The following is a 15,352-nucleotide window of genomic DNA, read 5'->3' as shown; positions in this document are numbered from 1 at the left end:
TAAAATCATACTCATTTTTGCTGATGTGTTTGTTGGTAAGGCCATCTGCAAGAATCGTCTTTAATTGTCCCAAAAATAACGCAGTGGGATCCGAACTTAAGTTTGGTATAACTAGCTGTGTCATCTAGAAGTGATCGACACATGTCCCTATATTTACTCCAATCCATGACCACGACATTGCCTCCCTTGTCAGAGGGCTTTATGACAATGTCGTGGTCATGCTGTAGCTCATTCAGAGCTCTCATTTCCTCCTGCGTGGTGTTAAATTTGGTATAAAGATGTTTTTTGTCCAGATTTTCAATGTCTTCACACACTAAACGAGAGAAAACGTCTATTGCAGAGACATCGCTCTGAGGTGGAGGTAAGCGGGTACTCTTTTGTTTTAGATCCGTGAAGGGGCCCTCACCAACAAGGTTTGGGTCTTCTTCCGAGATGCCCATTAGTAGGCGAATGTCCGGTAGTAGGTCTTCTGAGATTCCCAATTCTCTACATTGTACCTTTTCATTATGAATGAAATGTTTACGCCATTTTAATTTTCTCACAAATAAATGAAGGTCCTTAATAGTATCAAATACATTAAGTCCTGATGTAGGTACGAAAGATAAGCCCTTGCTAAGGACACACATAGCTGCCGGGCTTAAATTTTTAGAAGATAGATTTATTATCTGGGAAAATCCCCCTGTAATGGGTTGTAAGGTTGCTGGCGGCTCCGAAGATAATGTTGGTGATCTAAAAAATGCGGTGTGTATGGCCGGCCACCCCTACCTCCGCGATTAAAGTTTTTATTTTTATTTTTACCTTTCTTAGGTCTAGTATCGTTATCCGACACCTCCGTGTCAGTTGACGAGAGTTCTGTTTCTGGTGATGGTAGATGGACCTTATTAGCAGGAAAAAGATACGCTTTATGGTCCTTAAACTCCTGAAGGTCCCTGACAAAATAGCGATGTTTCCTTTCTTTAAGGTGGTACTGAAACCTTTCTACTGAGTTTTGAAGGGTAGACTCACGAGATTTAAAGTCTGCCTCTGATGAAAATTTTTTTGTTGTCTCGATTTGATCAGTTAGTTTCTTTGACAAAACGGCTAGTCTAGTTTTTTCTTCCTCCAAAAGGAGGTGCATTAATCGTAAGGAACTAGCTGTAATTTCTTTTTCCCACCTTTCAGATAGTCCCTGTTCTCTATATCTCGTCCCAGGGGTAAGTGTAATACGGAGGTGTCGAGCTACAATGGCTGCCTTTATGTAGTTCTCCAAACTTTGGACCTCCCACCATGAGCTTATATGGTCTTTATAGATTTTTGTCAATTCCTTAAACACAGTACTGTAGGCTGGGGTACAGCTTGGTTGAATAAATTCTCGTTCTGAGAAAACGTCTCTTGCCTCAGATGTCCAATTATTTAAATCAAGTCCCGTTGACAGGAAACCCGCCATACCAATGTGTAGTTATTGCGATAGAAAATTATTACCAGAGATAGATAGGTATACAGCAAAAGGTAATAAAGCTAAAATTTAACTTTTAATTCTAAATATTAAAACGACTCAAAGTCTAAAAATTCACCTGTGAATGTGATCACACAGATAGACAGACAAAGACAAAATTTGAGTATTCAATTCCAGCAGGCAAAAAATAACCTTACTAGAAAGATATAAATCAGATATCAATTGCCCTCATGGTACCTTATTAATAAGTGTTCTTTGACCAAAGGGTACTGCAATTTGCACAAAATATCTGCTTTTTATATTTCACCTCAAATTACTTATTTGGCATCTGACAGAAGCAGGATATCATGTTTCACCCATCCTCTCTGACAGAAAAAAAAAAAATCAAGATATTACCTTAATAGGGCATGGTATACCATGCCCTATTAAGGTAATATCTTGATTTTTTTTTCTGTCAGAGAGGATGGGTGAAACATGATCCTCTTCAGGATGGAAGAAAAAGTTCTGATGACATTGTACCTATTTTTGCAAAAGGGGGTGGTCGTTTACACTGTGCTCTGATCCTGAGTGCGAAGTGTTAAAGTTTCGGAAGGATGCCCCTACTGTCAAGGTTCAGGGGGACTCCCCTATTGCCTGACCTACAAAGAAATTTGTTCAAATCACCCCCAATTTTGCCATATTAAAAATAAAACAATTAAAAAAAACAACAGATATTTGGTATCGCAGCTTTTGTAAAAGTACTATCAAATCTAAAATGAATTAGTCCGATCGCTAAACAGCATAAGGAGAAAAAACAATCAAAACGTCAGAATTATGTTTTTTGTCTGCCTCCACATTGCAATGAAATGCTATTAGAGGTGATCAAAACCTCATATGTACCCCATAATGGAGGTAATAAAAACGTCAGCTCAGGGAGCAAAAAATAAGCCTGCAGACCACCACAGATCCCTCAGAGCTCAGCATGAGACCCAGAAGTGGCTACTGGTACAGCCTATGGGGCTTGTTCTCTGAACGTTGTCCATAGGCTGGGCAACTAAGTCTGTGAACGTCGTGGGACTTCCATGTGGATTACGGCGGAGCTGCGTGAGAGTGCTTTTAGCAATAAATTGGTGAATGAGGGACTGTGTACTGTCTTTATTTCTTTAATTCTTTCTTTTTACGTCTTTCAAGTTCACTTTTGTACTACTTTGGATTTGTTGGATTCTTGAGATTATCGGAACGGCATTGGTTTTTTTTTAATAAATTGGTGAATGAGTGCCAGAGTCAGGTGAGGTAAATATAATTTTTTTTGTGTGCTTTTTTCTTTTTACATCTACTAGCTTCACAACAGGGGGTCTGATAGGCACCTATCCATTATGAACACCTGTGAATTCACAGCTTAAATTAACCCCAATAACCATTACCCCAATTGCAACCACACCAGATCTGGAAGAGCCAGGTAAACCACCAGAATTGGCGTATCTAATGGAAGTGCCATTTCTGGGGCGGCTGCGGCCTGCTATTTTTAGGCTGGGAAGGGCCATATAACCATGGGCCTCCCCACCCTAGTAATACCAGTCCCCAGCTGTTTGCTTTACCTTGGCTGGTTATGAAAAACACAACAATTTTTAAAGTTATTTTGTTTAAATTAAAAAAACAGCTTGACATCCCCTTTATTTTTGATAACCAGCCAAGGTACAACAGACAGTTGAGGGTTGCAGCCCGCAGCTGCTGCTTTAGTTGTGCTTGTTATCAAAAATTGAGGGGACCCCACATAATTTTTTCCTTATTATTTATTTATTTGTTTATTTTATTTATTTATTTATTTGGCTAAATAGGTGTACAAGCTATGTAGCTATCTATCTATTGTTGCCCATCTTTTACAGATAAAAACAACATTCATTTCAGTATCATCCATTTTTTTCCAGTATGTGTCACATGGATGCCACCTGTATGCTGTACATATTTCATCCGTTGTGCTGGAAAACAATGGATATGTTTACATGTAGATCACATGGACACGCAGGTGGTTCACGCAGAGATTGATTTGAATTAATAGACGTCTGAACGTGTCCACGGTACATGTGAAAATGGACACCAACCACACGTACCGGAGACACAGATGTGTGAAGGAGGCCTAAGTGTTATATTTTTATGTAAAGCAGAAACTGCTGTGTGAATACTGACATGAACAATACAATAGCTATATGTAAGAATGAAAATATGACAATCGTATCTGCATAACTGCTATGAACTTTAAGAATAAAGAGAAATTTAGCTATTGAATTGATCAATACAACAGAGCCCCAACACCTCGTCACGGTATTCTCTTACATTGGGGTCCCTAGCTTATGTGTGTCCTCTCTTGCAGTTAAAAAAACTACCGTGTATGGGAAGCTGAGACCCAGGCTATATATGTATAACGTGGACCGGCAATAGGTGTGGGTGGAGTGGGGTTCACAAACGAAAAACTACAAACATATTAAGAAATAACGTTTGGAACACCATGCTAAGTCTGAACTGGGTGCAAAAACCCTAAAAAAAACTTCACTATATAAAGAGAAGGGCTGCACACCAGTGACTATGTGAGGGGAATACATGTAAAGCAGAAACTGCTGTATGAATACGGACATGAAAAATACAATCGCTATATGTGAAAATGAAAATATGACAATGGGCTCTACATAACTGCCATAAACTTTAAGAATAAGGAGAAATTTAGACATTGAATTGATCAATGCAATAGAGCCCCAACACCGTGACGAGGTGTGCAGGCCTTCTCTTTATATAGTGAAGCTTTTTTAGGGTTTTTGCACTCAGTTCAGACTGAGAATGGTGTTCCAGACATTAGTTCTTAATTTAAGTGTTACATTTTGTCTCCATGTCGTTACATTTTGTGACAGTACAATATGTGTGTGTGTCGGGTTAACGATTGAATTGTTGAATATTTTTTAAGAGATTTATTCTTTCTTTTTCGCTCCTAATTGGGAGACCCAGACAGTGGGTGTATAGCTACTGCCTCTGGAGGCCGCACAAAGAACTACACTTAAAAGTGTAAGGCCCCTCCCCTTCTGGCTATACACCCTCCCGTAGGAGTACAGATTCCTCAGTTTTAGCTTTGTGCGCAAGGAGGTCAGACACGCACGCATAGCTCCATTGTTTTTAGTCAGCAGCAGCTGCTGACTATGTCGGATGGAAGAAAAGAGGACACATATAGTGTCCCCAGCATGCTCCCTTCTCACCCCACTTATGTCGGAGGTGTTTGTAAGGTTGAGGTACCCATTGCGGGTACGGCGGCAGGAGCCCACATGCTGATTCCTTCCCCATCCCTTTTTACAGGGCTCTGGGTGAAGTGGGATTTACCGGTCTCCAGGCACAGAGACCGTGCTCCATCTACAGCCCCTGGAGAAGATGCTGGATGGAGCGGAGTACATCAGGGACACATACACGACGAGCAATGGGAATAGGCCGCGCCGGCCGCTGGGACTGCGGCGCGGCTGGCACTTGTAGTGCGCCGGGGACTTCAGCGCGGCCTGCGCTTTTACGGCGGCCGCGCTGATAACTACAGTCCCCGGCTTTTGCGGCCTGCTTCCTTTCGTTCCCGCCCCCACACCTGCCAGTCAGGAGAGGGGCGGGACGCTGCCCACGTCCAGAACTCGGTCGCGCCGGCCGCTCGAACAGCGGCGCGGCTGGCACTTGCGGTGCGCCGGGGACTTCAGCGCGGCCCGCGCTTTTACGGCGGCCGCGCTGATAACTCGAGTCCCCGGCTTTTGCGGCCTGCTTTCGTTCGTTCCCGCCCACAGACCTGCCAGTCAGGAGGGGGGCGGGACGCTGGCCAGTGCATCAGCGCTGAGGGCTGGAGTCGTTTTTACATACTCCAGCCCTCACAGTCAGCACAGAGGGGGCACTGTTCCCGCACTTTTGTTTGGGAACTCCCACGGACCGCCCCTCTCCACAGTAGCCGGCAGCCATTCTTGCTGACACGCTGAGCTGCAGAGGGGAGCCGGGGAGACCCAGACAAGGCATTCTGCAGCCTCTTACCCGCTGTTCAGCGGGCGGTAAGCAGCCCTCAGGGCTCACCCCCTCTTGTGCTCGTAGTATTCTTAGTATTTTGTTGCTACAAATACTTGGTATTACATAGCGCTGGTCGCCCTTTGGCTATAGACTCTCTCACATGCAGAGAGCCAGCAGCATGTCGCCCGTAAAACGCAAGGGTGCCAAGGCACAGACATTGTATGCTTCCTGCACCGCATGTGGGACTTTTCTACCGGCAGGCTCCACGGACCCCCATTGTGTGCAGTGCTCGGCCCCTGCGGCGCTTGCACAGTCGGGACCTCTGCTGGACGTGTCCCAGGGTGTACCACCTGTGAATGCTGTCCAGGTGACAGGAACTGAGTTTGCAGCTTTTGCTGACAGAATGTCTCTCACTATGTCACAAATTCTTGACACATTGCGAGCTAGGCCTGTACTTCAGACCACGGACACTGTGCATGTATTGCCCCCTGGTCCCCCTCAGCTCCTAGCTCCGGGACGGGCATCTACACCTCAGGGTGAAGACTCTGACTCGGACGATGGCCCCGGGCAGCCTAAGCGGGCTCGTTATGACGGGCCTTCACATTCATCTCAATGGTCTGGATCCCAGCGGGATGAATCTATGGGTGATGAGGCGGACTTAACTGATCAGGATTCTGATCCTGGGACCGCTCTCAATCTAGATGCACCAGATGGTGACGCAATAGTTAATGATCTTATATTTAACATCAATAAGATGTTGAATATTTCCCCACCAGCTCCTCCTGTAGAGGAGTCAGCTTCGCAGCACGAGAGAATCCATTTCAGATACCCTAAGCGTACATTAAGCACTTTTCTGGACCACGCTGACTTCAGAGACGCAATCCAGAAACCCCACGCTTATCCTGAAAGGCGTTTTCCTAAACGACTTAAAGATACACGCTACCCTTTTCCCTCTGAAGTGGTCAAGGGTTGGACCCAGTGTCCAAAAGTGGATCCTCCAATTTCCAGGCTTGCAGCCAGATCCTTGGTTGCTGTTGAAGATGGAGCGGCACTTAAAGATGCCACTGACAGGCAGATGGAGCTCTGGCTGAAATCCATCTATGAAGCGATTGGAGCGTCATTAGCGCCTTCTTTTGCGGCCGTATGGGCACTCCAAGCTATCACGGCCGGGCTTGCGCGAGTCGACTCAGTCACACGTGCATTTGCCCCGCAGGTAGCACCATTGACCTCGCAAATGGCGGCATTCGCGTCGTACGCGATTAATGCTGTTCTTGACGCTACAAGCCGCACGGCAGTGGCGTCAGCCAACTCAGTTGTTTTGCGTAGGGCTCTGTGGTTGAGACATTGGAAAGCAGATTCTCATTCCAAGAAGTGCTTAACCAATTTGCCTTTTTCTCGTGACCGATTGTTTGGAGAGCGTTTGGATGAAATCATCAAACACTCCAAGGGTAAGGACTCTTCCTTACCGCAACACAGACAAAACAAGCCCCAACAGAGGAGGGGTCAGTCTGGTTATCGGTCCTTTCGAGGACAGGGCAGGTCCCAGTTCGCCTCGTCAAAAAAGACTCAAAAGGACCAGAGACGTTCAAATTCTTGGAGGTCTCAGTCACGCCCAAAAAGACCAGCCGGAGGAACCGTTGCCAAAACGACGTCCTCCTGACTTGCGGTCTCCGATGCCCACACCCGCGGTCGGTGGGAGGCTGTCCCACTTTGGCGACATTTGGCTAGCAAATGTCAAAGACCGTTGGGTGAGAGATATTCTATCTCACGGGTACAGGATAGAGTTCGGTTCTCGTCCGCCAACTCGTTTCTTCAGAACTTCTCCACCACCAGACCGAGCCGATGCTCTGTTGCAGGCGGTGGCCGCTCTAAAGGCGGAAGGAGTGGTGACCTCCGTCCCTCTTCAGGAACAGGGTCACGGTTTTTACTCCAATCTGTTTGTGGTCCCAAAAAAGGACGGATCGTATCGTCCCGTCCTGGATCTGAAGTTGCTCAACAGACACGTAAAAGTCAGGAGGTTCCGGATGGAATCCCTACGCTCCGTCATAGCCTCAATGTCTCAGGGAGATTTTCTAGCATCAATAGACATCAAAGATGCGTATCTCCACGTGCCGATTGCACCAGAGCATCAGCGTTTCCTACGTTTCGTCATACACGACGAGCACCTACAGTTCGTAGCGTTACCCTTCGGTCTGGCAACAGCCCCCCGGGTCTTCACCAAAGTCATGGCAGCAGTAGTAGCTGTTCTGCACTCGCAGGGTCACTCGGTCATCCCGTACCTAGACGACCTGCTTATAAAGGCATCCTCTCAAGAAGCATGCCAACACAGTCTGAAGGTGGCGCTAGACACTCTCCAGACTTTCGGGTGGATTATCAACTTTCCAAAGTCTCATCTAACCCCGACCCAATCTCTGACTTATCTTGGCATGGAGTTTCATACTCTATCAGCGATAGTGAGGCTTCCACTGGACAAGCAGTGCTCGCTACGGACTGGAGTGCAATCTCTCCTTCAGAGCCAGTCGCACTCACTGAGGCGCCTCATGCATTTCCTAGGAAAGATGGTAGCAGCAATGGAGGCAGTCCCGTTCGCGCAGTTTCATCTGCGCCCTCTCCAATGGGACATTCTGCGCCAATGGGATGGGAAATCGACGTCCCTCGACAGGACTGTCTCCCTCTCTCAGACTGCCAAGGATTCTCTACGTTGGTGGCTTCTCCCCAACTCATTGTCACAGGGAAAGTCGTTCCTTCCCCCGTCCTGGGCAGTGGTCACGACAGATGCGAGCCTATCAGGGTGGGGAGCGGTGTTTCTCCACCACAGGGCTCAGGGGACGTGGACTCAGGAAGAGTCCACCTTGCAGATCAATGTTCTGGAAATCAGAGCAATCTACCTTGCCCTGCGAGCCTTCCAACAATGGCTGGAAGGCAAGCAGATTCGGATTCAGTCGGACAATTCCACGGCGGTGGCGTACATCAACCACCAAGGGGGAACACGCAGTCGCCAAGCTTTTCAAGAAGTCCAGCGGATTTTGACGTGGGTGGAAAGCAGAGCGTCCACCATATCTGCAGTTCACATCCCAGGCGTGGAAAACTGGGAAGCAGACTTTCTCAGTCGCCAGGGCATGGACGCAGGAGAATGGTCCCTTCACCCGGACGTGTTTCAACAGATCTGTTGCCGCTGGGGGTCGCCGGACGTCGATCTGATGGCGTCACGGCACAACAACAAGGTCCCAGTTTTCATGGCACGGTCTCACGATCACCGAGCGCTGGCGGCAGACGCCTTGGTTCAGGATTGGTCGCAATTCCGACTCCCCTATGTGTTCCCACCTCTAGCATTGTTACCCAGAGTTCTCCGGAAAATCAAGTCCGACTGCCAGCGAGCCATACTCGTCGCTCCAAATTGGCCAAGAAGGTCGTGGTACCCGGATCTGTGGCATCTCACGGTAGGCCAACCGTGGGCACTACCAGACCGTCCAGATCTGCTGTCTCAAGGGCCGTTTTTCCATCTGAATTCTGCGGCCCTGAACCTGACTGTGTGGCCATTGAGTCCTGGATCCTAGCGGCCTCAGGTTTATCTCAGGGAGTTGTTGCCACAATGAGACAGGCTAGAAAACCATCCTCAGCTAAGATCTATCACAGGACGTGGAAGATATTCTTAGCGTGGTGCTTGGCTCAAGGGTTTTCTCCCTGGCCATTTGCATTGCCAATTTTTCTTTCCTTCCTGCAGTCTGGGTTGGAAAAAGGTTTGTCCCTTAGCTCGCTTAAGGGTCAAGTCTCCGCGTTATCCGTATTCTTTCAGAAGCGCTTGGCACAGCTTTCTAAAGTACGCACGTTTCTCCAAGGAGTTTGTCATATCGTTCCTCCTTACAGACGGCCATTGGAACCCTGGGATCTGAACAAGGTTCTCCTTGCTCTTCAAAAGCCGCCTTTCGAGCCTTTGAAAGAGGTTCCCCTTTCTCGGCTTTCACAAAAGGTAGTTTTTCTTGTAGCGGTCACGTCTCTTCGAAGAGTGTCCGAGCTGGCGGCGTTATCTTGCAAATCTCCCTTCCTGGTATTTCACCAAGACAAGGTAGTACTGCGTCCAATTCCAGAGTTTTCTCCCAAGGTGGTTTCTTCCTTTCATCTCAATCAGGATATCACTTTGCCATCTTTGTGTCCGCATCCAGTTCACCAATTTGAAAAGGGTTTACATCTGTTGGACCTGGTGAGAGCACTCAGGATTTACATTTCTCGCACGGCGCCTCTACGCCGTTCGGATGCGCTCTTTGTCCTAGTCGCTGGTCAGCATAAGGGATCGCAAGCTTCCAAATCCACCCTGGCGCGGTGGATCAAGGAACCAATTCTTCACACATACCGTTCTGCTGGGCTTCAGATTCCATCTGGACTGAAGGCCCATTCTACCAGAGCCGTTGGTGCGTCCTGGGCGTTGAGGCATCAGGCTACGGCTCAGCAAGTGTGCCAGGCGGCTACCTGGTCGAGTCTGCACACGTTTACCAAACACTATCAAGTGCATACCTACGCTTCGGCAGACGCCAGCCTAGGTAGACAGGTCCTTCAGGCGGCGGTGGCCCACCTGTAGGAAGAGGCTGTATGACAGCCCGTTCATGTGGTATCTTTTTACCCACCCAGGGACTGCTTTTGGACGTCCCACTGTCTGGGTCTCCCAATTAGGAGCGAAAAAGAAGAAGGGAATTTTGTTTACTTACCGTAAATTCCTTTTCTTCTAGCTCCAATTGGGAGACCCAGCACCCGCCCTATCTGTTTTTAGGGTTTCGTTTTTTCGGGTGCACATGTTGTTCACGTTGTTTCTTAAGTTCTCCGATCTAGTTATCGGATTGAATTTGTTTTTGAAACTGTTATTGGCTTTCCTCCTTCTTGCTTTGGTACTAAAACTGAGGAATCTGTACTCCTACGGGAGGGTGTATAGCCAGAAGGGGAGGGGCCTTACACTTTTAAGTGTAGTTCTTTGTGCGGCCTCCAGAGGCAGTAGCTATACACCCACTGTCTGGGTCTCCCAATTGGAGCTAGAAGAAAAGGAATTTACGGTAAGTAAACAAAATTCCCTTCTTTCTTTATAATACTTGATTAAAGCTAATCTTCCTTTTTATTGTCCCACAAGGGAGTAAAAGTATCAAAAATATTCTGGTTTACATAACTCTTTGGAAAACTTCATAGCATTTCACAGCATTCTTAATGCACTCATTAGCCGTGGTTGTTGTGGACTGGAGTTGTTGATTGCCAGGGCCACATTTTTTTTCTCCTTGTCAAACTCCTTAGATTCTCTTGTTAGCAGAATGTTGGCTTTATATTTTCGGTGGTTTCCCCTGCTCATTACATAGGGACAGGTGTTCCCGTTCCATCAAGTGGACGTGCCAGTGCGTCATATTGTGGTACACCACGATAAGACATAATAGTTACCCCATATGAGGGAAGGGGATACTAATAATTTCCCATACGTGATACCTCTGCCAGAAATTATATGGGGCAGATCACACAAAAGGGAATGTGCAGTCATGTTTATTCTGGGATATTGGTTAATAAAAGAAATGAATGACTAGCTATAAGGTCATTATTGTAGTGAGGACACATTTATAGTTCTTAGGACTTACAATGAGCTATGTCTGGTAGTATATCCCTAATAGAAGAAGATGGGTCTGGCAATTTTATAATAAGTTCTCTTTCTTCTCTTCCTATCTCTTTGCACAAAGTAGTCATATATGTAGACTGTGAGCCCTCGCGGGCAGGGTCCTCTCTCCTCCTATACCAGTCTGTCTTGTACCGTTAATGATTGTTGTACGTATACCCTCTTTCACTTGTAAAGCGCCATGGAATAAATGGCGCTATAATAATAAATAATAATAATAATAATAATAATATATTACTGCCGTCTAAAAGAAAATCTTTACTTCATTCAGTGGCCATTCCAAAAAGTCCAGCTCCGGCTGCAGGTATTGCCTCCGGCATCTTGCGAGGCCCTAAAACCCTGCTACCTGGTGTTCCGGGACGTAGACGTCGAAAGCCAGGAAGGAAGAAGGGTCAGTTGCCTAAAGCTCTTGCACATCAATTGACAAGTCAACCACCTAAGCTTTGCGAACCTTTCCGTTTTCCCAAGAAGAGAGGTCCCAAGCCTGGAAGCAAGGTACTTGCCCTCAACATAAGCTGAAACATTGAAAACGTATGAAATTGCTGTAACACAATGAGTGGCGTAAGGGATTACAAAGCCTGACAGCGAATCCCTCTCTATAGGTTTTCTGTTAGTACAAATTTGGAGAGAAAAGGGTTAATAGACAGCGCTGCTTTAATAAGAGGATCCATGTAGAAGAAATGATTTTATTTTTCTAAAATCATTCCTTCTACATGGGTCCTCTTTTTTACAGAAGTGCGGTCTATTAACCCTTCTCTCTCCAAATTTGAACTGCATCTCCATGTGGGTTCTGCTGCAGCCGTATTTATGCCATTACAGTGTCTGTGACTCTCACACCCACGCCAGGTGAGTCTACCCTTACAGCACCATTGCTAACAGTGTTTTAGGATGAGTGCCTATTTGCGCTTACTTTATCTTCCAGCATAGCATTTTTAACGGTAGGTTTTCTATTAGTGATTTCAAGGTATATTCCCATCTCCAAGATCCTATCCAACTATGCAGTAGGCGTAATAATAATATTTGTAAATACCTCCAATTAGGAATATAGTATAGTTCTTCTGATATAGCCATGTCTCTTACCTCATTATCCATAGTTATGACTACGAGCAACTATCATTATATGAGTTGAAATAACCATGAATACCCAAGCTGCAATGCCTGCACATGAGGTAAGCAACATAGTTAAGCAGGAGAACTACACTACATTTGTAGTTGGAAGTATTTGCTATTATTATTATTATTATTACTACGTCTTCTATATATTGCGAAAGGATCTTGGAGATGGAATAACCCTTTAAATAAAGGTAAAACTGTTTTCCTAAAACCCATTTTATGCACTCCATTTTTCTATGATTTGCCTAGGCGCTTCTACTTGGCACTAGATAAAACTCAGCATATTTTCTTGCTATATGCTCTTCCTATTTCTTATGTTTCAGTGCTGAGATAATCTTTTATATGTTCCCCTGCTATATACTGTGTAATGACCGTGTCTGAACATACAGGGTCTGATCATACCACATCTCCTGTGTTGAGATAATCTTATATATGTGTCCCTGCTATGTACTGTGTAATGGCTGTGTCTGATCATACAGGGACATGGTCTAATCAAACCACATCTCCTGTGCTGAGATAATCTTATATATGCGTCCCTGCTGTGTACTGTGTAATGGCCATGTCTGACCATACAGGGACACGGTCTGATCATACCACAGCTCCTGTGCTGAGATAATCTTATATATGTGTCCCTGCTTGTGTACTGTGTAATGGCCGTGTCTGACCGTACAGGGTCTGATCATACCACATCTCCTGTGCTGAGATAATATTATATATGTGTCACTGCTATGTACTGTGTAATGGCCATGTCTGACCGTACATGGTCTGATCATACCACATCTCCTGTTCTGAGATAATATTATATATGTGTACCTGCTATGTACTGTGTAATGGCTGTGTCTGATCATACAGGTGCATGGTCTGATCATACCACATCTCCTGTGCTGAGATCATGTTATATATGTGTCCCTGCTATGTACTGTGTAATGGCCGTGTCTGACCGTACAGGGTCTGATCATACCACATCTCCTGTGCTTAGATAATGTTATATATGTGCCCCTGCTATGCACTGTGTAATGGCAGTGTCTGACTGTACAGGGTCTGATCATACCACATCTCCTGTGCTGAGATCATGTTATATATGTGTCCCTGCTATGTACTGTGTAATGGCCGTGTCTGACCGTACAGGGTCTGATCATACCACATCTCCTGTGCTTAGATAATGTTATATATGTGCCCCTGCTATGCACTGTGTAATGGCAGTGTCTGACTGTACAGGGTCTGATCATACCACATCTCCTGTGCTGAGATCATGTTATATATGTGTCCCTGCTATGTACTGTGTAATGGCCATGTCTGACCGTACATGGTCTGATCATACCACATCTCCTGTGCTTAGATAATGTTATATATGTGCCCCTGCTATGCACTGTGTAATGGCAGTGTCTGATCATACCACATCTCCTGTGCTGAGATCATGTTATATATGTGTCCCTGCTATGTACTGTGTAATGGCCGTGTCTGACCGTACAGGGTCTGATCATACCACATCTCCTGTGCTGAGATAATCTTATACATGTGCCCCTGCTATATACTGTGTAATTAAAGATTCTGTATGGTATGCACTCAGGATAGAGATGCTGGAAGAGGGGATGAGAATCCCATATAGTCAATAAATTCTAATCACCGCATACTCAGACGTAATTTGCAAAATGTGTTCAAAGGTTTTTTTACAAATGTGGTACAGGGCAGTAGGTGGTGTCGGGAATTGAGCGACTAAAACAACGTTTCCACCCTGCATGGGTTTTGTTCATGTTGTCGCTCAGATATACAGTGCAAGAGGCGCCACTGTGCCTGTATCCATTAGTGGAAGCCAATGGTGGGTATCTTGAATAATGTAATAAGAAAATAGGTATCTTGAGGATGGAGACAGTGACCCAAAACGTTCCCTCATCTTGTAGTGGCAGGTTTCTTATTATATAGCCTTCAAAATCAAGGTGATAAATCTGGCTGCTTCTTCTCGTAACAGCAGGGTTCTGACAGTTGTATAGCTTTGCAATTGGAGAAGGTTCACATAACGCACCCGCGTCTTGGAATGGCAGGGTTTATTATAATTACTTAGCCTTTAAGATGAATGTGGCTGATCTAACGTCCCAGAGCCTTGAAGTGGCAAGGCACTGCCTTAAAGATCTGCTCTCCTGCGCCTGAATCCTGGTACCTCTGTTGCAGTGGTCCATGTGACCCACACAGGGTTGAAACATTGTTTTAGTCACTCAATTCCCAACACCACCTACTGCCCTGTCCCACATTTGTAAATAAACTTTGAACACTTTTTGCAAACTACTTCTGAGTGTGCGGTGAATAGAATTTATTTATATACTGTGTAATGACTGTGTCTGACTGTACAGGAGGGTAACGATATATGAGATCACCTTGTCGTTGGTACCATTTTCACATGCATTAGCCAATACATAAGCTAAATATTTCTCTTTTTTTCAAATATTCCTATAACTGTAATGCAATACCAGAGTTCCCTTATTCATTGTTACTATTCTAGAGTGCAGCTGTATGTATTTTTGACCATACAGGGTCTGATCATACCACAGCTCCTGGTCAGGGGAAGTATAAAGTATACAGATATTACAGCACATTATCGCAAATTATTCTTTCTTTGAGGTAAAACATTTTTTTTTAAAGTCAGGAAAATGCTTTACCTCACAAAAAAAATGAACTATGTTCTCAGGCAGTAATGTGTTTATACTCTTTTTCATCCTCCCCTGCCCAGGAGATGTGGTATGATCAGGTTATGTCCCTGTACGGTCAGACACGGCCATTACACAGTACATAGCAGTGACACATATATAAGATTATCTCAGCACAGGAGCTGCAGTATGATTAGACCATGTTCCTCTACAGTCAGACACGGCCATTACACAGTACATACAGTCATATGAAAAAGTTTGGGCACCCCTATTAATGTTAACCTTTTTTCTTTATAACAATTTGGGGTTTTGCAACAGCTATTTCAGTTTCAAATATCTAATAACTGATGGACTCAGTAATATTTTTGGATTGAAATGAGGTTTATTGTACTAACAGAAAATGTGCAATCCGCATTTAAACAAAATTTGACAGGTGCATAAGTATGGGCACCCTTATCAATTTCTTGATTTGAACACTCCTAACTACTTTTTACTGACTTACTGAAGCACTAAATTGGTTTTGTAACC

At 45.2% G+C, this 15,352-nt stretch overlaps 1 protein-coding gene across 3 annotated transcripts in view; it reads left to right on the top strand.

The window, feature by feature from the left end:
- Nucleotides 1-15,352, top strand: part of SCMH1 (Scm polycomb group protein homolog 1) — an 89,960-nt gene that overhangs the window by 53,893 nt on the left and 20,715 nt on the right. For all 3 annotated transcript variants that reach the window (XM_075335947.1, XM_075335946.1, XM_075335948.1), the window contains one exon: nucleotides 11,341-11,564. In XM_075335947.1, the coding sequence (XP_075192062.1) occupies nucleotides 11,341-11,564 (224 nt within the window). The remainder of the gene's footprint in view (nucleotides 1-11,340; nucleotides 11,565-15,352) is intronic.

This window comes from Anomaloglossus baeobatrachus, chromosome 2 (genome assembly GCF_048569485.1).
Source record: "Anomaloglossus baeobatrachus isolate aAnoBae1 chromosome 2, aAnoBae1.hap1, whole genome shotgun sequence".
In the NCBI taxonomy this organism is placed as follows: Eukaryota; Metazoa; Chordata; class Amphibia; order Anura; family Aromobatidae; genus Anomaloglossus; species Anomaloglossus baeobatrachus.
This window is presented reverse-complemented; position numbering and strand designations above follow the sequence as displayed.